General features: G+C 47.4%; 6 protein-coding genes across 6 annotated transcripts; 2 read left to right on the forward strand and 4 right to left on the reverse strand.

The window, feature by feature from the left end:
• Nucleotides 1-746: 746 nt before the first annotated feature.
• ONS95_010015 (uncharacterized protein) lies at nucleotides 747-4,237 on the forward strand (the record flags this gene model as incomplete). The annotated part of the gene is made up of 3 exons (XM_058503581.1): nucleotides 747-892; nucleotides 1,278-4,108; nucleotides 4,161-4,237. The coding sequence occupies 3 exons, from the start codon at nucleotides 747-749 to the stop codon at nucleotides 4,235-4,237; spliced, it is 3,054 nt and encodes a 1,017-aa protein (XP_058360293.1).
• Nucleotides 4,238-4,312: 75 nt separating this feature from the next.
• On the reverse strand, nucleotides 4,313-7,225 carry ONS95_010016 (uncharacterized protein). The gene is made up of 5 exons (XM_058503582.1): nucleotides 6,588-7,225; nucleotides 6,015-6,533; nucleotides 5,480-5,967; nucleotides 4,474-5,431; nucleotides 4,313-4,409 (listed from the first exon to the last, which is right to left on the reverse strand). Exons 1-4 carry the CDS (start codon nucleotides 6,889-6,891, stop codon nucleotides 4,493-4,495), a joined length of 2,250 nt encoding a protein of 749 aa, XP_058360294.1. The 5' UTR covers nucleotides 6,892-7,225; the 3' UTR covers nucleotides 4,313-4,409; nucleotides 4,474-4,492.
• A 1,381-nt stretch (nucleotides 7,226-8,606) lies between these two features.
• ONS95_010017 (uncharacterized protein) lies at nucleotides 8,607-8,954 on the reverse strand (the record flags this gene model as incomplete). Its single annotated transcript, XM_058503583.1, has 2 exons — nucleotides 8,607-8,777; nucleotides 8,826-8,954. 2 exons carry the CDS (start codon nucleotides 8,952-8,954, stop codon nucleotides 8,607-8,609), a joined length of 300 nt encoding a protein of 99 aa, XP_058360295.1.
• Nucleotides 8,955-9,043: 89 nt separating this feature from the next.
• On the reverse strand, nucleotides 9,044-9,789 carry ONS95_010018 (uncharacterized protein; the record flags this gene model as incomplete). The annotated part of the gene is made up of 2 exons (XM_058503584.1): nucleotides 9,044-9,492; nucleotides 9,579-9,789. The coding sequence occupies 2 exons, from the start codon at nucleotides 9,787-9,789 to the stop codon at nucleotides 9,044-9,046; spliced, it is 660 nt and encodes a 219-aa protein (XP_058360296.1).
• Nucleotides 9,790-12,164: 2,375 nt separating this feature from the next.
• ONS95_010019 (uncharacterized protein) lies at nucleotides 12,165-13,241 on the forward strand (the record flags this gene model as incomplete). The annotated part of the gene is made up of 1 exon (XM_058503585.1): nucleotides 12,165-13,241. One exon carries the CDS (start codon nucleotides 12,165-12,167, stop codon nucleotides 13,239-13,241), a length of 1,077 nt encoding a protein of 358 aa, XP_058360297.1.
• Nucleotides 13,242-14,073: 832 nt separating this feature from the next.
• ONS95_010020 (uncharacterized protein) lies at nucleotides 14,074-18,079 on the reverse strand. Its single transcript, XM_058503586.1, has 4 exons — nucleotides 17,230-18,079; nucleotides 14,481-17,173; nucleotides 14,231-14,414; nucleotides 14,074-14,182 (listed from the first exon to the last, which is right to left on the reverse strand). Exon 2 carries the CDS (start codon nucleotides 17,026-17,028, stop codon nucleotides 15,490-15,492), a length of 1,539 nt encoding a protein of 512 aa, XP_058360298.1. The 5' UTR covers nucleotides 17,029-17,173; nucleotides 17,230-18,079; the 3' UTR covers nucleotides 14,074-14,182; nucleotides 14,231-14,414; nucleotides 14,481-15,489.
• Between the last annotated feature and the right edge of the window lie 1,634 nt (nucleotides 18,080-19,713).

Here is a 19,713-nt window from a genome sequence, read left to right on the forward strand (position 1 = left end):
TGTGTATCTTCACAAGGCATCCCATCTATCCCTCTTGCCACGACATTTGTCCCTACAGCCTCATGGGGACATTTCGGTAGATTGGAAGCACGACGTTTCTGCCTTATCTAGCCTCTGTTGGTTGTGGAAGGGGAAGGGGAGGGGGGCGCTCTGAGTATACGCAACTCGACATGTATTTGGTTGATTGGCTGGCTCACTGGAGGCCGCATTGCAGACCCGGTCACACTGCATCCCCACGTCGATTTAAGAACGCTTCTCAACCCTCGTTCGACCATCCTCTGGACGACTTCATTCTCCGAAATCAATTCACCATATCAATCGGACCAGGTGAGCCTGACTCTCCTGGACCAACTCCTCGACGCCTGTTTGGCCAGTTGACATTTTCGGATCCTCGCACAGCATCATGGACCCCGTCTTGATTCTCAGCCTTGTGTGTAATATCTGCCAACTCTGCGAATATGGTGCTGCCGCACTGGTCACGGCGAAGAAGGTGTATGATTCGGAGACTGGCTTCACTGATGAGCATGAAAAGCTGCAAAGTGCTACGAAAGGCATGAACGAGCTAGCGGGATGACTTCAAGTACGTAGCTATTGCACGTTATGACCGGTCTAGATGATGCTGACTGATCGTACAGGCCAATTCGCCAACATGTCTAACGGTCCAGACTGAGGACGAGAGAAATCTCCATGCATTGAGCAGGAAATGTAAAGAAGTGACTGGGGAGATTCTCGAATTACTCGAGGACATGAAGAGCAAAAAGCGACATAGCGTCGAAGAAGCTCTGAGATCAGTCACGAGGGGGGAGTTGAAGCATGTCAAGATCAAGGAGCTACAGGAGAAGCTGGCACAGGTGCAGGTTGAGGTACAATTGCAGGTGACCATGATTATGAGGTACGTGGTGCCCCTATCTTTATACTCGGGCAGCTTGCTCTTATTCCCTCAACTGCCGCAAACACACTTTTCCAGGGTCAGCGCTGAAGCGAGGCGCTAAGGCTGCCTAGAGGACAACATAGCATTCAAATTCAGCGTTCTTCGCTTAATTACAGGGTCTTGCTACAGGCTATGCACTCGGGCTAAATCTCAGCTGCCATGTATCTCTGGAAAATCCAGGTCTCAATGCTCTATATTTATGGTATCCGCACTACATTTACTGGAGGAGCCATACTACGGCTTACAAATAAGCCAAGTGGTGGGAGACGAGTAGAAACTATATCCATATCCTTTCTTACCAAAGTTCTCAGTCACAGCTGCTAACTTTCACTGCCTATTATCGTAGATCCGAGAACCTTGAGCGTCTCGAATCGCTGATCACCTCCAACAAATCAAACGCAACCCAGCTTTCATCGCTACGTGAAAATATCCAGATACTCAGGTCTGGCGTTCGTGCTGCGGACTTGAACCCGGAGATCTCGACACAACTGCTCCACCTTTTTCAGCTGTCCTCAAGCGAGACTGACCGCAGTTGCCGTGATTATATTTTGAAAGGAATCAGCTTCCCAACGATGAGGAAACGATACAATGAAGTTGTCAAGGCCCACCAAACAACTTTTACTTGGATAGTAGAAGATGACAGGCCAAGTGACCCGCTTACTAGGACACCCATTGCCGATGCGAACACTCATTGCAAGCCAAATGACCTGTCCATCAAACAGAATGGGCAGGCTGACTTCCACGTCTCAATCCGCAAGGCTTTCCAGGGATGGCTTTCCGATGGGAAGGGGATCTTCCAGATCATCGCCAAACCCGGCGCCAGCAAAAGCACGATGATGAAGTTAATCTGTAATAGTCCTGAGACAGAGAGGTTTCTTCGAAAATGGTCTGGTAGGAAGACACTCATCAAAGCAAAACATTTCTTCTGGAAACAGGGAGATAGAATTCAGAGTTCGATGGACGGGATGCTTCGCGCTCTACTGTACGATACCTTAAGCCAGGCCCCTGAGCTCATTGCACATGTACTTTCTGAGCAATGGAAAACCAGCCGATCCACCCCATGGCATTCCCACGCCGTCCCCGAGATTTCAGATGCAGACGTAGGAAACGCTTTTAGAAGGCTTTTTTCAGGCACGAACCTGGATTTCTTTGACAAGTATTCGATTTGCATTTTCCTGGACGGCCTAGACGAATTTGAGAGCAGCGACCCTGTCGAATTAATTACTTGCTTACGGCATCTGGCAACGCTCCACGAATCTATCAAGCTCTGTGTCTCGAGTAGAGCCATGAGCACTTTGGCATTACTTGAAGACGATCTGCCTTGGGAGAAGCTGTATCTTCATAAAGTCACGGAGAGCGATATTCGAAAGGTCACACGCGATCGATTGCTTGGACATGGAGCATTCCAGCGGATGATGCTAGAGCAGAAAGTTCGTTGCGAGTCTCTTATTAGACGAGTTGTTCACAAGGCAGAAGGGGTTTTCCTGTGGGTGACATTGATCCTCAACATTCTTTGTGAAGGACTTATCGATGATGACACACTATCAGACTTGTGGGAGAAGATAGAATTCTATCCAGACGATCTTGACAAATTTCTTCAACGGATAGTCAGCTCGATTTCGCCAGAAAATCGGAAGTCAGCATACCACACCTTCGCCATTGCCCTTCAGGCTCGTCGCGGCTTATTACTTCTGAATTACTCGTTTATGGAAAGTTATACTTCGAACAGGAAATTTGCCATGGAAATTAAGAATGACAGTGTGCTATCTTCAAAGGAAGAAGATACACGTCTAGCTCGAACACAAAGACGTCTAGTATCTCACTGTAAAGCTCTTTTGCAGGTCAATAACGATCATGGCGTGTTCAATGCTCCCACTGTTAGTTTTATTCATCGATCAGCGCGAGAGGCTTTTGAACAAGATCAAATTAAGGCGGATATGGCCGGGTATCTCAAAGATTTTGATGTGTTGGACGCAATATTACAGACATCTCTTGCGGTGATCAAGCTCGGCTATATGTGGGGCACTAGGGATGCCACGGCTCAGGGAAAGGCTCGGGACTGGACTGGCATGTTTACTGACTACTTGGAACGAGTCGCCGCCCCAACGATTGAAGTCGTCGGACCACGATGCACCACTACCATATGCGAATCGCTCGACAACATTGCGTCAGCTGTGCTCCACAGACAAGGAATCGTTGGTAAATCATTCGAAGACGTCGAATGGGCAAAATTCAACGTAGACCTGTCGATCCACCCGAATCGCCCGAGGATACCAGGCCGAGGTGTTGTGACCTCTCTAGTCCACCAGGCGATGGCATTCGATATTCCCTTCTACTGCGAATGGACAGCGAAAAAGTTCACAAATTTAGAACAACATCGTGAAGCAGCAGTTGAATTACTGTGTCCTTACATCACTGAGCGGCTGAATTATCGCGTGCGTATTCCAAATGTAGAAAAACCTCATTGGATTGAAAGTTTGTTTCTCATGGGAATTTCCGCAAATTGTCCTCAATATTCGCTGGCGAAGATTTTTGGAAAGCCAGTTTGGTATATGATGCTTCGTAATTCAGTTTTGAGACAGGGTTTCCATTTACAACGGAACGATTACTTTTGGCACATCTTCGAGATTTTCGTCAGACATGGCGCGGACTGTTCACTCACTATGAATATGAAGCCATTAGTCAAAGACAACAGAAAGGCAATCAGGGTGGTATGGGCCGGCGAATGTGTGGATGTTCACGACAAAGAATGGGCATGGAGGCCCCTCCATGATTCAAAAATAAGTGTGGTGAGATTGCAAGATATAATTGACCGCTGGAAGCCAGATAGCGAGAACATACTGAAGGAACTTATCTTTCGAAACCAAGCACGTGAACGAGAATCACCAAGCATACTCACACTATCGAATCGAGATTATGAGGAAAAGTGCAAAGCTGCGATCATAGCCGGAGAGGATCCGAAGAAGGTTATTTTCAGGATGAGGGAATCAAATTGGGACGTCTCACCACCTACAGCAGCTGAGAAGGAAGCTGCCCGACTCGACCAATGGGCGACAGATACTCCCAGTCCATACTCCTCCGAGGACGGCATAGATCTTGCTCTGAAAGATATGTCGTTTTTGGCATTTGTATTTGGGTATGCAATTCTGAGCGTCCCCTTGATTCTGATGATCCTTGGTAAGCTCTGATGGCGTGCTTGGGCATAATCCACTTTCTGATTCTCGAATAGTTATATATACCGTGATATTTTTAGCGCAAGACTGGATGCCTGTGTTTCTTTCGAGTTCAAACTTTCCCGAGTTGTAAAAGTGTTGTTCTGAAAGGGCCAAATTGGAGAAAGACTCTTGCAATTTTTGATATTCGAGCAAAACGAGTCACCAGATTTGTGGGACTCTCCAGTCGTCTCAGCGTATAAGCTGTGGAAATTGGTCGAGGTAGCATAAACATGGAGCTATCTTTCGCTAAATTAAGAGTATTTCTTCACGACCATGTTGTTAGCCTGGCGGATGGGAACTGCATCGGAAGATTGAGGGTGTCCTTGCATTGGAATTTACGGACTTATCAAGTCAAGACTACCTGCATACCCCAATCCTTTAACACATCTTCCCATTGGTGATCACTCTGTCCCGCATCCTGTCTTCTCCAAACCTCGTACACAACCTTCTCCGCTGCCATGACACTTCCCACATTATAGCACCGCACGGTCTTGAGATAGAGATCGATCTTTTGCCTCGCAGAAAAGTCATAAGCTTCGCAGCCAACGATGAACCCTGGCCACGGAAATGGCGCATGGCATAACTTGAGACTCTGTTTGAGTTGTTCGTGAGCTAGCAAGTGGTCTGCTGCGTTTGCGACATAGTGCTGAAGGACGCGCGGATTGGTATTGCGAATCTGACGCTGGAAATGTACGATTAAGGCCTGATATGTAGCATTGACCAGGTGAGCAGCTACCTCTTTCGCTGCAGCGTCTGGCGAATTCGACTGATCCGGCCCAGAATGTGATGTGAGGCTCAAATCCGTGGGAGCTTTCCACCTGAATATTCGATCCTCAACGATTTTGCATCTCCGATCAAACTCTGATGTTGTCGATTCTGGAGATTCCAGCTGTTTGCAAAGTGATGAAGTTTGTGAAATCAAGGACAAGAGTGTGGTCGGCAATTGGTAGATCGAGACAAACAGAGGATCTTCTTCCAAATCTTCAGGTTCTTCTCCTTCGATCCACGCTAATCTAGAACTGGCTGACTGAGCCATGTCAATGGAAAGTTCTTGATTTTGGTCCTCTTCAGTTTGTGAAGATGCCAAGGTGTCGTGCAAACTGTCCGTCTTGGGTTTACTTCCCCTCAGTGATGTGCTTTCGTGGATGATTCTCAGGTATGAGAAGATGTGATGGAGCTTTGATATCTTGAGCGATTTTACTGGTTTGGGTAGTCCGATAGTCCGGATTAAGGATTCACTCTCGGCGAGATAGGCTTGAGAATCTTGCATGTCTCCACTGAACACCTATCAAATTGTCAGAGTCACCGGCAAATATACGCGACTATAACATACACCAATAGTAACCATGCTCAGCATACTCATCAGTACCTCCTTATACTTGCCTCTCATTGTTTTCGGTAAATTCTTGTCAAGTGACGACTGCAGGTATTTCTGGGCAGTTTTCTTATGAGCAGCACCTTTCAACTTCCAGTGCTGTGCACTACCATTCGATTTCTGGTTCGCAAAGCCCAAATGAAAGGCGCTGATTGACAGCAAAGCATAGAAGAGGGCCATTTTGGCAAAGCTCCTACCTTCTCCGTGCACGATGAGCTCGGCTAATGCGCTCATCGCACATGGCAGGTGTATTGTTCTCCAAGGCGGCTTCTTGACTGGAGACATGGACATGGCTTCGACGACTTGTGAGGAATAGTAGTCCAGAAGGAGCCGAGCTTCAGGGGGTATCTTAGACATGTTTGCTGTATTTGGCATCTGCAGTATCGCAGGTACTCTAGCATGAATATTAAGCGACTCCGTCGGGCTCTCATGGGTTGTAGTGTGTTCTGTCAAGAGTCAGCTTAGTTAGATTTGAGATATTTGAAAGAATCACCAATGGCGCTATCAAAGCCAAGGATCTGGCCTCCAGTGTTCGGTCCATATTGACCAACAGCCAGGGCGTTTGTAGAATCATTGGCAAAACTCTGTGACGGAGAATTCATCGCTAGATCCCAAGTTGCATATACATCTCCGTTGCTAGACCCTTTCTCTGAGGTAAATCTGGAAAATGTGACGAGAGCAGAGTCCAATGCATCCCAGGCCTGTACATCGTCAAGCTCGCCCCAAGCAAACTGGGAGAGTGACAAATCCAAGTCGGGGGTCGAAATCCGTCCATTCTGTTCATCAGCTTGCACATGGTGTATAGCATCCGGTTCTGGATGAGCTTCTGGCGAAGGACTCGCCGACAGCTTCGAAACGACTGGGAGGACACCAAAGGGACCGATACGGGCAAACTCGCTTGCTTCTGCGACTTTTTCTTGCAGCTCTCGTAGTACACGATCCAAATCGAGGAATGATGCATTGACACAGCATTCATTCCTCATCTGGACAGCCATTGCAACGCGCTCTTCGTCTAATACATTGTTAGCTTCCTCCTCCAGATATGTAGTCGAGAGAAGAATTGTACCTGAAAATAGTACTCGACGACTACTTTGACCTTCCTCAACCTCTTCTTGGGATCCCCGATCAATCACCCGCCGCCCTTTTCTCAAGATCTTAGGTGAAACCCATGTATATTTCCTGGAGTACCCCTCACAGGGGACTTTGAGACGGGTACAGTTGTGACATGATGGCTGCCCCAGGTCACATTTCACGTGTCTCTCTCTGCAAGTGAGACATCCCGTGAACGCGTGCGTCCGAGGGCGAGGAGGAGGAGCAACAGGACCACGCTGAGCGCGGGTTTGTCGCGTCCTTGATTTCTTGATCGGCATGGATATGACACCTGCTGAGTAATCCCATTTGTAGCCTCGGATAATGGATGATCAACCTTAAGCAACAATACAAGAAACAGGCAGGAGATGACGACGGTGGTATGTGCTTCTTGAGGTTTAAGATCGATCAAGAACAGTGCGAGAGCCGTTTCCAGGAATCGACCTGTCTCGACTCGGGAAGATAAGATTCTCCGCTCGTGTGGAATCCAATCACAAGAGGACGATTTGCCAGCACCTCTAAATTATCGTCTCACCACATGGCCATTCTCGAGAGGCTGGAGAAAGCATTGAGGTGGATCGCGGATAAGAATTGATTCATACTGATGGGTTCCGGGGTTCAGTGCCGCTCATGAAGTTGCTGACTAGCTAGCCGAAGAGTGGGATGAGCTGAAGGGGGAAACCACGGTGGGCGAGGCATCCTTGATCTCCGTAAAGTCAATGATACCTGAAAGTCTAATCCCGCTCTTGGCGAGTCTCATAGCTTTCGTATTCGTTGCCAATCTTTGATTATTGTGTTCGCAGTTATGAATCGTGCAGACAAGCATTTGTTGACTTTCCCGTCTGTCCAATAGTCAAGTGTTCTGATTGTGCTTAATCCGGCATTTTTCGTTGCCATGTTGTACTATCGTTCTTATTCCTGTCTACATGCTCCAATCCACCGTAGAGGCCCACCCCTGCCCCCCAGCAAAACACTTCATCGTCGAGCTTGAGCATCTGGTACAAATTCCATGGAGAAGTCACAAGAGAAAGGTGTTTCCCGACACTTCACCTCGCCTACCCCTGGCGAGCACGTGAAGGATACGCACGAGGTAGTCAACGATGTCGAATCGCATGATGAAATTAAGAAGATGCTCTCTAAATGAATCATGTATGTCAGAAACGTCTCCGGTATTGAGATACCATTGCTTACAGTCAGAAGGTCATTTCTCGCGGTTCCCAGGTTGGAAGTGGTCTCTTTAATGCAACCCGAAAACTACTTACAGAATAGTAAGTCGCCATGCCTGTTCAAATCTTGCCCCACTAATGGTTCCTAGGTGGTCCTGGGAGTTTGGTACTTGGATGCAGCCTGGTCATGACTTTGGTTTAGATTTGGCCGCTGACTCTCTGAGATGAAAATTGTTTCCCTATTCCGGGAAATTTCATCCACTATGACGAAAAGACATGACTTTGGCCAGTTCCACTGGTTTGGCTGTATGTTCTTCCTGATACCTTACTTTTGTGTCGGTCTATACAATCCTCAATGGAACCAAGATCCAAGATTCAAAAACCCCCTGATCTGCAGACTGGTCGTTGAACTGTGTAGGGCGAGGAATTGGAGTGGCTGGCAAGTATTACAAACGATCAGCTTGGCAAAGATTCTATGCAATTATTCAGTTGTCGTAGATGGATGGAGCTTGGTTTTGAGGAAATGTCTTTAAGAACTCTCATGTAGAGCAAACGATACTTGGTAAAGGTGTGAAGTGGGGTTTGATTGTGTCAATCTGCGGTAGAACTTTCCTTTTTAACCCTAGAGACGTACCACTGTTAAACTCAAACTAATGGTCAGCATCGTCATCATATAGCAGTTGATATTTCTATCAGCCCTGATTGATGAGAGGTGCCATAATTGCTGAGCTGAGGACGGTTTCGTCTTTCTTATTTGCTTAGCGTTGAGCCCTCCGCCGCCCAAATCGCCTTCAACATCAACAAAGCTTCTTTCTAGCAGTCACGACACATCATAATACCATCTTGGGCGGCACAACAACCAACCCTTTCTCTTCCATAATCCTCCACTGTAGTGCCTTACAAATCTCGTAAATGACCTTTAGCGTTGGCGTAGGCACGCCGATTTTCTCCGCTTCCCTCAACGGCTCGCCAACTAGATATTCGTACTCCATATAATTGCCCTTCAACAAATTAGTACAAATTACTCTCAAGGGAGTAGAGCCGCGAACCTTCTCAAAATCACACTGCATACTTGGTTTCAAGTACAGATCCATCGGATCACAGTTAATCATCGCATCCATAACCTCGTCCGGCAAATTATGCCCCAATTTCCTCGCTGTCTCCACAATCTCCCTCATCGCAGGCCTTACCAATCCCTCAATCGCACTCCCCCCTCCAGCCAACCTAATTCGCGCATCATCCAATCCCAGAATCGCACATAGTGGGTTCAGCACCGCGTTAAATACCAACTTCCTCCACCTCGCAAAAGCCACATCTTCGCTGAGATGCACGGTGCTTTTACCGGCCGCGTTGTAAATCTCGATGATTTCTTGGCTTCAGCAAGTTCCCGTTCGGGGTCGTTGATTGTGGGGTTGTTGAAAGCGCCTAGGTAAAGGGTATCATGTTCTTCGTGTAGGATTTCTCCAAGTCTTCCTTCATGAGCGTCGATCATGGAGACGCCGCTGAGGACTATATTTGTGGGGAATAACGCGAACATTGGCTTCTCGATGTTGAGCCCGTTTTGAACCATGACTATGATGGTGTGGCCTGGAGTTACTGCGGGTGCGATTAGAGAAGCAAGGGATGGCGGGATGTCGGGGAGGTTCTTGGTTGTTGTGACGATGTAGTCGAATGGAGGGAGGGATTCTCTGATTACATCTGGGACGGAGTTCACCACTGTAGCAAATAAGATCAGAACCAATTTAAATATCATGAAACTTCCAAGACCGATGTAAGAGCTCTCATATATGTTATTCACTAACCTTTGGTTGGTCTCCATCCTTTCAGCTTCCCGTGATCAACACTTTCAATGACATAACCCTCGTCCTGCACGACTTTGAAATTTGACCTCAAAATAGCTGTCACAGAACCTAGGCCACTAGTCTCGATATTCAGTGCAGCGATTGTTCCCACAGCTCCACCTCCTAGGAGTAGGACATTGGCCTTCTTTCTGCCCGCATCTGTCATGGTCATGCAATATCTTCTTGGAAAGCTGGTACGAGCTTGATGAATATGGCATTAGAGAAAGAGACGTTTTGGAAGTAGATTAAATAATGAATATCAATGAAGAAATAAGATAAAATCTCATGAGAGAAATAAATAAAACTTGTTGCGACCAGAAATGGAAATATAGATGAACTTGAAGCCCAGTATACCCCGCCAAAGCTAAGGTATCCACTCCTAAGCGACACTGGATCCGTTACTGTAAAGTTCGTCATTTAGTTCAGATCCTCAATCAAATTGTCCTATATCACTTGACCTAATTCAGCTTTTTGCCTCCCTCATTCCATGCATGCACAGCTCAACGGCACAAGACCATCCCACTTTCCTCTGCCCAGTGCCTGTTCAGCCATCGCGTTCTCTTTCCATTCCCAGGGCGTGGCGTACCAAGCAGAAAACCCAGGGTATTTATTCCGGAAGAGGATGGCTGCAGGATACCATGCCCCGCTCATGCATTTCCTTGTGCTTGATCACTGTTCTTATCCCCTTAACTGCCAGAGACACACTTTACAGGGCACAGCCGCTGAAGCGAAGCGCTAAATGGCTAGCGGCTGCCTGGGCTACAGGGCACGTGCACTAATCTCAGGCCTGTAAAAAAGAGTGTTCCGAATGGCAGTTAAGGGGATAGCGCAGGTGGTCGAAAGTGGGGGGAGCTCTTATCAGCAGATAGAGTCGAGCTGCATCCGACGTTGAAGGTAACGAAATAGCTGCTGACCGTAAAGAATTATCGGTTTCGATAATGACGTCCGATGTTAGACAAAAAACAAGTAGGAAAACTATCCATTACACTCCCTTTGAAGTGGTTTGGAGTTCTCTCCTAGTTCTGATCGTTGTCTCGATCGACCCATATATCCCAATCAAGATCAACATCAACATTCGGGGCTTATGGATGGAACTGATCGCGTAGCACGAATGAAAGATATCGGCGATGCCGCAGCTTGCAGCTTGGAGAACTGGTCTTTCCAATCTCGCCTGCAGCTCTTCACTCCAGCTTATGACAACCTCAGCCGGATATTCAGGAAATATTGCAAACTTGGTGAGAAGCGTCCCCTTGCACATGAATAAAGCATAGACCAGTCTGGTTTCATTGTTTAGACTGTGGGTACTTCATCCGAATGAAAAGTGTAGTACGTCTTATCATATGATACAGGCGCTGGCAAGCAGCATTTCGTCTTGACATCTATGCCTAAGGTAGCGTTGAGAATTGGATGTGAAATATAAACATGGAAACCTCTGGCCATACCATGTTGGGTATGGCTCTGCTACGAATTATTCTCCTAAAGCCTGAACAGTGGTAAGAAACGTACATCCTCGAAAGATGACCACCTACCTGGTAAAGAGGGTGCATGAAGAATTCCTCATGGCACATTGGACTGGCCTGATGAGGCGAATGCGTCGTCGTGTTTCTGGAGGGAAGAGCTTTCCAGGCGCTCAATGATAAATGTGATGTGTCCATAAATCAATTTTATTTAGCTTGCCTGCTATGGCTTATCTGCATCTAGAAATTGCTTGAATGCAGTGTTCGCTTTGGTGATATATCTTCGGGAAACATAGCTCGTGCAAATACAGCCACCATCCTTTTTGATGGCTTGAATGAATTCTTCGATTGGAGAATCAATATTAATGTGACGAAGAGTTGCCTTAGTTATGGAACCTATTTTGACGACGAAATTGTCGTAAATAAAGCATTTGATGCAAGCAGAGTAGTGAATGTTGGCACGAAAAGGTCGCAAAATAAACAAGGGAGATGAAGATATTGCAGCCTCCCGAACGTTATAGATTACGGAAGACAATTAGATTGAACAGCTATCCTATCGGCTACAGGTGGACTTGTTAATTGCACTCAATCGGGCATACCTTCCTCATGATCCCAGCCAACCACGCTGTCGAGAGCAAGTTCTCGACCTATTTACCCCACCTTCGAGATGAGTGCTGTGCGGACAAACACCAACACGTATGATCAAAAGCTGGCTCAAAGGAGACGTCTTCTGTCTGGTAAAGTACATCTAGAGTCGAACTCGTTTTCGCGCCATGAGAGCAAGTGAGAATGCCTTCCGCCAATTCAAGATCAGAGAAAGTTGCACAAGCGCTGGATGTAGCCCGCGCTGCGTATGCGAGAGCCAATCTAAAGTCACAAGAAATCCATAAGAAATCATCTCTCTTACTGCCAGGAGGTATGTTTGTTAATCTTCCGAAGTATTGCAAATCTGAAAATAGCTGAAGGAACAACTCAGAATGTCATCCACCTCCAACCATTTCCACTAATACTGGAATCTGGAAATGGCTCATACTTGACAGATGCCGATGGACACAACTATCTTGATCTGTGTGGCGAGTACTCCGCAGGAATGTTTGGTCACTCCCATCCAGTGATTACAAACGCGATGCATGCTGCAATTGACAGCGGCTTTGCCTTGGGTGGAGTAATCAAATTCGAAGGACGTCTCGCCCAGCTATTTTGCTCTCGCTTTGCCAGCATTGATAAGATCCGTTTTTCCAATTCGGGAACGGAAGCAAACCTTACAGCTTTAGCACTGGTCAAGGCATATACAAAAAGAAACACGATAATTGTCTTCATGGGAGGTTACCACGGCGGATTAGCGATCTTCGGAAAGGATGGTAAAGTGACAGCCAATGTCATGAATGCACCCCACAACTTTGTGGTCGCTCCCTACAACGACCTTAATGCTTTTGATGAGCTTGTAGAAAAGTACAAACATGATTTAGCTTGCATTTTCCTCGAATTGATGCAGGGGTCCTCTGGTTGTTTGCCTGCCGATATAGACTTCATCAAGGCAACTCGAGCAAAAGCGACAGAAGTGGGTGCCGTCCTGATGTTTGACGAGGTGATGACAAGCCGGATGTCAACCGGTGGCCTACAGAAGCTTCTTGGAGTCTGTCCCGACATGACGACATTGGGGAAATATTTCGGTGTTGGTGGACAGAACTTTGGGGCCTTTGGTGGGAGGGACGATATTATGAGCATCATCGAACCTGGACATCCTGGTGGCGCATACCACAGTGGAACGTACAACAATAATGTTACCACAATGGCTGCTGGGGTAGCGGTCCTGGAGCAGGTCTGGACTGAGACAGCTGCCTCTGATTTGTACGCCATGGGAGAGTGGCTACAAAAGGAAATCAAGGAGGTATCAACAGAGGCAGGTTCGATATTGCGAGTTACTGGAATTGGCAGTCTGATAACACTGCATTTCGGCACCCAAGATGTTCGTTCGGCGGCCGATGTGCAGGAAGGTCTGACGGATTTGAAGGAGCTCTTTTTCTTCGACATGCTGAGCAAAGGATTTTTCCTGGCCCAGCGAGGAATGATAAGCTTGATGACGGTGACAACCAAGGCCGAATTACAGAGTTTCGTAGGAGCGGTACAGGAGTTTCTCGTTGAGCGGAGAGACCTCGTACGTTAAATCTTCAATTGGCTACTAAAGTCCGCGTCGAGATGGATCAATCGTAGAAAGCGGAAGGCAATCCCAAAGGCGTATGCAATCCGATTGCAATTTCTCCATTCCGTCAGATTACTCTGTTGCAATTTAATGAGTCACTATGGATGATTGTCCAAGAAACGCGCTATAAGCAACTTGAGTAGTTCTGTACTTCATCCGTCCAACATCAGACGATTACGATCACGATCACAGCCACTAACACAACCATAAACTGGACCAGCTCAACTGGCGCATATTTGTGTCGACGTGGGTATCCAAAGTCAAGTCATTGTCCGCCACGGAACGCGGAATCGCAGGACCCGCCCTCACTGTGTCCTTGCCTGTGGGGAATTTCGTTTTCAGCATCTCGCTGATCTCATTGAAAGATCTCGACTCTGCGACAGCGTCCATCATGCGACCAGTCAAGGCCTGGTCTTCTCGGATTTCGTCCTTTCTCCCGGCTCCAGACCTGGTATCAAGCATATTCAGACGCGTTGGGGTTGCGGTTGTTTTGAAGATATGTCGAACAAATGGACGGGGAACTGTCGCATACAGTGTCATGACATGTACTGCGGTAGCTCAGGGCATGCTATCTGTCGTTCAAGATTGTACTCTGACATGGAGGGATGAGAAGATGGGACCGTTTCGTGCCACATATTGTTGGATGCAGAGTGGACTCTTGGTGCTGATTTTGTGACCACGATACTGACTTGGATTGGCGTAAAATGGGATGGCGTGCTCTCCGCTGGATCCAGCAGGCGGCTTGGGATCTGGTGGAGGAAGGGAAGTTGGTATAGGAGAAGACCGAGGGCAGTCGTTCCTGTAGTGGTGTCAAGGATCGTGGTGTTGCAATTGTGGCAACTGAGTGAACCAAACGTGGGCAGCATAGGTAGGGGGACGGGCCGGCGAGGGCTTAGGTTCAGGGGCTGGAGCGCTGTTAGCGACAGTTCCCCTGAATGCAACAGCCGCTTTACCTGAACAACACCAGCACGTCCCCATAGTTCATCGGAGACACTGGCGGATGCTTTCGTGAGCCAAAAAGGCTCCGTTCTGTTCTTGAAAGTGCTCTCAGGCCCCAAAATTGAGTTGAGCTCCTAGGAGACGTTTTCATGGCGATGTCTACCACAATGTGCTCCCTCAGAAGCTTGAGATGTGATTCTATTAGGTCTCAAGTTAGCCAGAGCGACTCAGAGTCCATGACCGATGTCAATCTAAGACTCATACCCATCTAGTATTTCACACTGTAAGTTAACCCGCCAGCGTACCTGGCCTACAACGATGACTGCACGAGGAGTCGGTATCGACGAGGAGTCCCAGCAACACAGTGGATACCATCGCAAAGAACAAAGAAAGAAGACGGGTTTGCACGAAACGAATACAAAAAGACCCTCAGCAGCACCATTAAAATATCGCGGTTCATCGTAACTTGCTGGAGTACGCTTACAGCGATCCAGGTTGATTCAGTCGAGGGAGGAGCTTCAGGATAACTCCTTCATCAGCTGGCGGTGGTGAAAACCATACACCCCACAACAATCTAGTACAGTTCATAGCAGTTCAGGGTGTAGAAGTGCTTCTGCAAGGCTGGCAATTGCTGCTGAGAGAGGCAAGTTGTGTGGAAAGAAGGGGGTAGAAAAGTCCTGGATGTGGTGAAGTGTTGGGGAGGCGGGGTAATGTTGGTAAGAAAAAGATGGAGGCAGTCAAGACAAGAGATGGGAGCATGGCAATGGGAAACTAGACAGCATTTTGGGAAATTATGAGGGATCAGATGGTCAGGCACGCCACGAAGTGGCAGATTATGAATAGGTTATGAGGAAGGCATGAGGAGCGATTGCCACTTGCCAGCTCGCGATGAGAAATATTGAAATGAACGCAAGCCGGAGCAGAATGTGCGTGTGAAACAGAATTTCTATAGTTGAGTAATTTGGTTCTTTGTATGACAGTGAGTACATACGTATGGATATAATTTGGCGTCTCCGATCCGATCATCCTAGACGGTTGGTCGGTAAACAGAGTCACTGGCTTAGTACCTTCCTCTCCTGCCAGTAAAAACATAGCTTGGTCCGGAGATGGGAAGGCATGCACAAGTAGAAATACCCTTCCAACTTCTCCTCCATTGTGGTTTGCAACAACCATAACTTGGTGCCATCTTAATGCCACAGACAGATCGCTTCGTTCTTACTTTCCTCGCCTGACCCACGATTTTCCAATCCCTCGTCTGATTCCTCTCAACCCCTCACCAATACAAAGTATTCTCCCTCTCGATAGTCTGGCCCGGGCACCCCCGCACACCTTGTACACACTTAACAACCGCAGTGCGACTCTCAGCATCAACTCTCAGACCAGTCAAAGTGGCCATGCGATCTTCCGGCACATACTCATCATCTCCCAGACCCACTTCCTCGATTTCTGTAATCCATTCAAGAACTTTCACAATCATCGCCGCATCCCACATCCCCTCTCTCATGGGCATTCGAGAAAAAATACCAATAACCTCTTTCCGTAGAGCGCGATGTCGAAAGTTCATTGCCACAACCTGAAGCGGCATCACGATCCTGATGTCCAACGAAAAGTACTCATCGTTCGTTCTAGATATCAGCTTACTTATTCGCACTATCTCGTGGAGCTCCTTTGTGTAGCACCGATAGTAGTCAGCTTTATCTGCAGATCCGGAAACTGCCCATACTATGCCGGCCAAGTGGTAGAGATGAAGCATCATCACGCTTTGTACCATCTCTTTACTTGCATGCGGACTTTCCGCTCTACGCAATATCGGTTCGAATGCTAAACCCCATTGCCGAAATTGTGACAGCACACTTCGCATCGCCGCATGTTGAGCTTCGTCTGCAAGAGGACCAAGTGTGATGATTGGCGCCGGCGAGGGATCTGCTGTCAACGAACCTTGTATTTGTGCATTCAATTGCGCACTCCGCAAATGAATACCTCGCAAGAGCAACTGAGATATCATGCGCCAGGCATATCGCATGTCCTTGAACTCTCTCGGCATCTCCCCAATTGTAATTTCACAATCCCGCATTCTCTCTAGATGTAGATCACTGCTTCGTGTATCACCACCCCAAGAGGTAGCCTGTATCTCCAATAGTGAGAACATCTCCGCGATATCGTCATCGATTGGTGGGGTTATCGGCGTGCTTGGATGCGACCTTGAAACCCGTCGTTGCTTCGAATAGGCCTCCATTGCCTCGACAGCCGCATAAACTTGAGCAGAAGCCCCGTCACTATTTCCATGATATGCTTCGAAACAGACGAATAAAAGGCTTGTGATCAGGCTGGTTCTGATGCTGATCTTCTTGTTCGCAATCGCTGTCTTCATACAGGAAATGGCTTTCCCATACTCGCGATACGCGAACTCGAGTCGATCTGTTTCAAGGGTCTCAGGACCTGTAACTTTGTCATAATTTCGAGTAATTGGTTTGATCAAACCAGCCTCCAGCCCTCTTTTCCGGAAGTCCAAGGCTCCAATCGCAATCACAGCGTGCCGTACACATGGCTCTACTTCACTAGCCTGTAGAACGTGACGACTCCAGATTTCGGACCCTCGCGAACCAGTCAACTGCCTAACATTCTCGACACAGAAGCGCTGAAAGTAACTCAGCTCCTGATCGTTCTTGAAGAGTTTGGACACCGTTGTCGGTGTCTTGCACAGTGGCTCAGACTTGGGCAGAATGGGTCTCACGACGCGACGATTTGGTGTGATAGCACTTGCGGGCGGCTTGTAACCTTCGCATTTGGTGCCATAATTCGCGCATCTCATGCAAGTTGGACGTCGTTCGTCACACTTGACCCTCCTATTCAATTCATCACATTAGCAACCGGCCAAGAAGGATGCAGAGAGTTCCAGCCATCAGCTCAAATTTGAAGTCTTGGATGCAAGAAAGAGTTACTGTTTCTACCTTCTCCTAGATAGCGATGCACGGTCAGCTCTATACCAAAGGTCTGAAGAGTAGATGCTTACTTGCAAGTGAAACAACCAGAGGTTACCTTTGGCCCATATGACCTTCTCGTCCTCTTCTGGCCAGCAGCTTGATCAACCATAATGAAGTCGACTGGACAGAACACGACGACAACGAGATCCACAATAAGAAGGGAATGGACGAAATAATGCCGAAAGACTGACAGCCAAACACGAAAGCGGCCTCAGAAGAGAAGCAGATGCGGCTGCAGTTCTCCAGTTGGACGTTATGACTTGTATATACGTAGGGCTGACGGGGTCTGGAACCTTTTTCATCATGATTGGGCTGGTCGTAAATTGTTGATTTTGATTGGGAAATGTCTGACGCGGCTAAGCTTCTTTAGGGATATTCTCCGTCATCATCCTAGGTCTGTGTGGGATTGGCAGGCCTCCAGATCCAATCATATGGATAATAATAACAATAGTTATTGTGGTTGAAATTCTTCAGCTTCTCGTTGAAATGCTGTGTGGTTCTTTCATGTTGCCCATGGTAGGACTCTCTCCAGCTCGGATCGCGAGCAGCTCATGCATCCCCGTCAATAACAACTTTTTAAGTGCCAGTGACCACGCAGTCCGGTTGCCATGATGACCATTTTGGAAGAACTAGATTTTCCTCAACCCCTCCCGTCATCAGATCACCTTTTTGGGCCATTATATTTGTAGTGGGTTCCGATGGTGACGGCTGCTCTCCGAGCTAAATGCAATTCGAAGTAGACTGGCGGTCAGCGCTTGCGATATACTAAGCTGGAATGTCGTTGATTCGTTGCTTGAATCTATTAAATTAAAACTTGGAAGTTGATGATCCAATTGCAAGCAGACAGGGATGATGAGAACGAGTCAGCAGTAAGATTAGTCAGCACGGTCCTCTTTTAGCTTAGCCCAAGGTTTCGATTCTTCAACTATGAATTGTCTTTGCGAGTCAAAACTCGTCGCAACCTCATCCCGTCCCTTGCCATTTATCGGATTCATGGCTATTTCTGTTCGATGTCTTTGTTGCGAAGCTCGTGTGGTGTCTAAGTGGATTGACGAGAAATCAGGCAACGCAAAAGATTTGCTCGAAACCCTGAATATGGTCAAGCCATGCCAACGAGTTGGAGAAAAGTTCCTTAGCTGCCGTAGCGAACACACTGTTTACAGGGAGTGCATGCCTTGTGGCGAGACACTGTAATTAAGCGAAGAACGCTGAAATTTAAATCCAGCGTTGCCTGTCCAGGCAGCTTAGCGCCTCGCTTCAGCGCTGTACTCTGGAAAAGTGTATTTTCGCCAGTTAAGGGGATATCGCCCAAGTCTCAATCTTGTCGATGTCTATTCGTCTATATACGTATCTAACCGATGATAGATGGTGTCACAACTGCGCGGAGCACCTGCATGGTCACTCTTTATGTGACAAAGTAAATAGATACCTTTGGCACCATGTTTTGATCAACACTGTTCATTCCCATCGAACCGTCTCATCTACAGGCTTTGGAGACACACCTTGCCTTTTGAGAGGCTGAGCACTAAAAGCACTGGGACAGTTCCCTCACCCGCCTGCTGGTAATATCCAGAAGTACCAAGGACACCAAGCTGTTCCGTCTTTTGTCGTTTGGGAACTTCCAAAGCTACTTCTTTCATGGGCTTATCAACACTCGAGCGAAATACCTTCAGCACAATGCGATGCACACATGAACCTGGATATCACCACACGAGTTAGTTGAATGGATGCGTGTCTGGGGGATAATAAATATTGGCAGTGAGGTCCACAGGGTTCTCAGGAGATCAATGAATAATTTCATGTGTTCTCGTGAGGAGTGCGATGAGTCTGGTATCAGATCGTGGCGTGGCTGGCATTTCACAGGAATGGGAGATTTCCATCTTGAGGTTTTACGAACAGTTCTGGGACGTCTGACCACCGCAATTAGGCTCTTTTTGGTCGCTGTATTTGATGTTAGTACAGAGACCAACACTTGTTTGAAAACGTTCTCCAAGCTCGTGTACTCGGTAATGATGGCCTGTGTCTTTGCACCTTGTGGGAAATGGTTACAAATATGTTTACTCTATGAGGGAACAGAGGGATCTCGTATATCAACGCACCTTCGCCAGTCACTTACGACTTCGAAGTGGTCAGTTCGTGAACGTCGCGCCACACGAGTGTCGCATTGGATTCGGCAAAAATTGAGACTTTGTGGGCTCTCGTATGCTATGCCAGGTCCTTCAGTTTTTAGACTTCTCTAGGCATTAACATACAATGTTCTTTACGGAGGCCTAGGTGCAGTGCCTGAGACCAGGGTGATTGCATCAAGCGCTGATGGCAACTTCACAGGCTGGGGGCCGCAGTACTGGCCAACACCACAGGCCTTTTTCTATTTCTATGAAATTCAATGGTCATTGCCCTACGCAAAAAAGGTGTTTGGTACAGGAATACAATTCTTACACACTGCTGAAAACATATCAATTATGGCAGTATTGAGGACTCGCATAGGAAACTTTGTTATTGATGCCGAGGCA

This window comes from Cadophora gregata (genome assembly GCF_030347475.1).
Source record: "Cadophora gregata isolate MNR1 chromosome Unknown scaffold_4, whole genome shotgun sequence".
NCBI classification, from domain to species: Eukaryota; Fungi; Ascomycota; class Leotiomycetes; order Helotiales; family Ploettnerulaceae; genus Cadophora; species Cadophora gregata.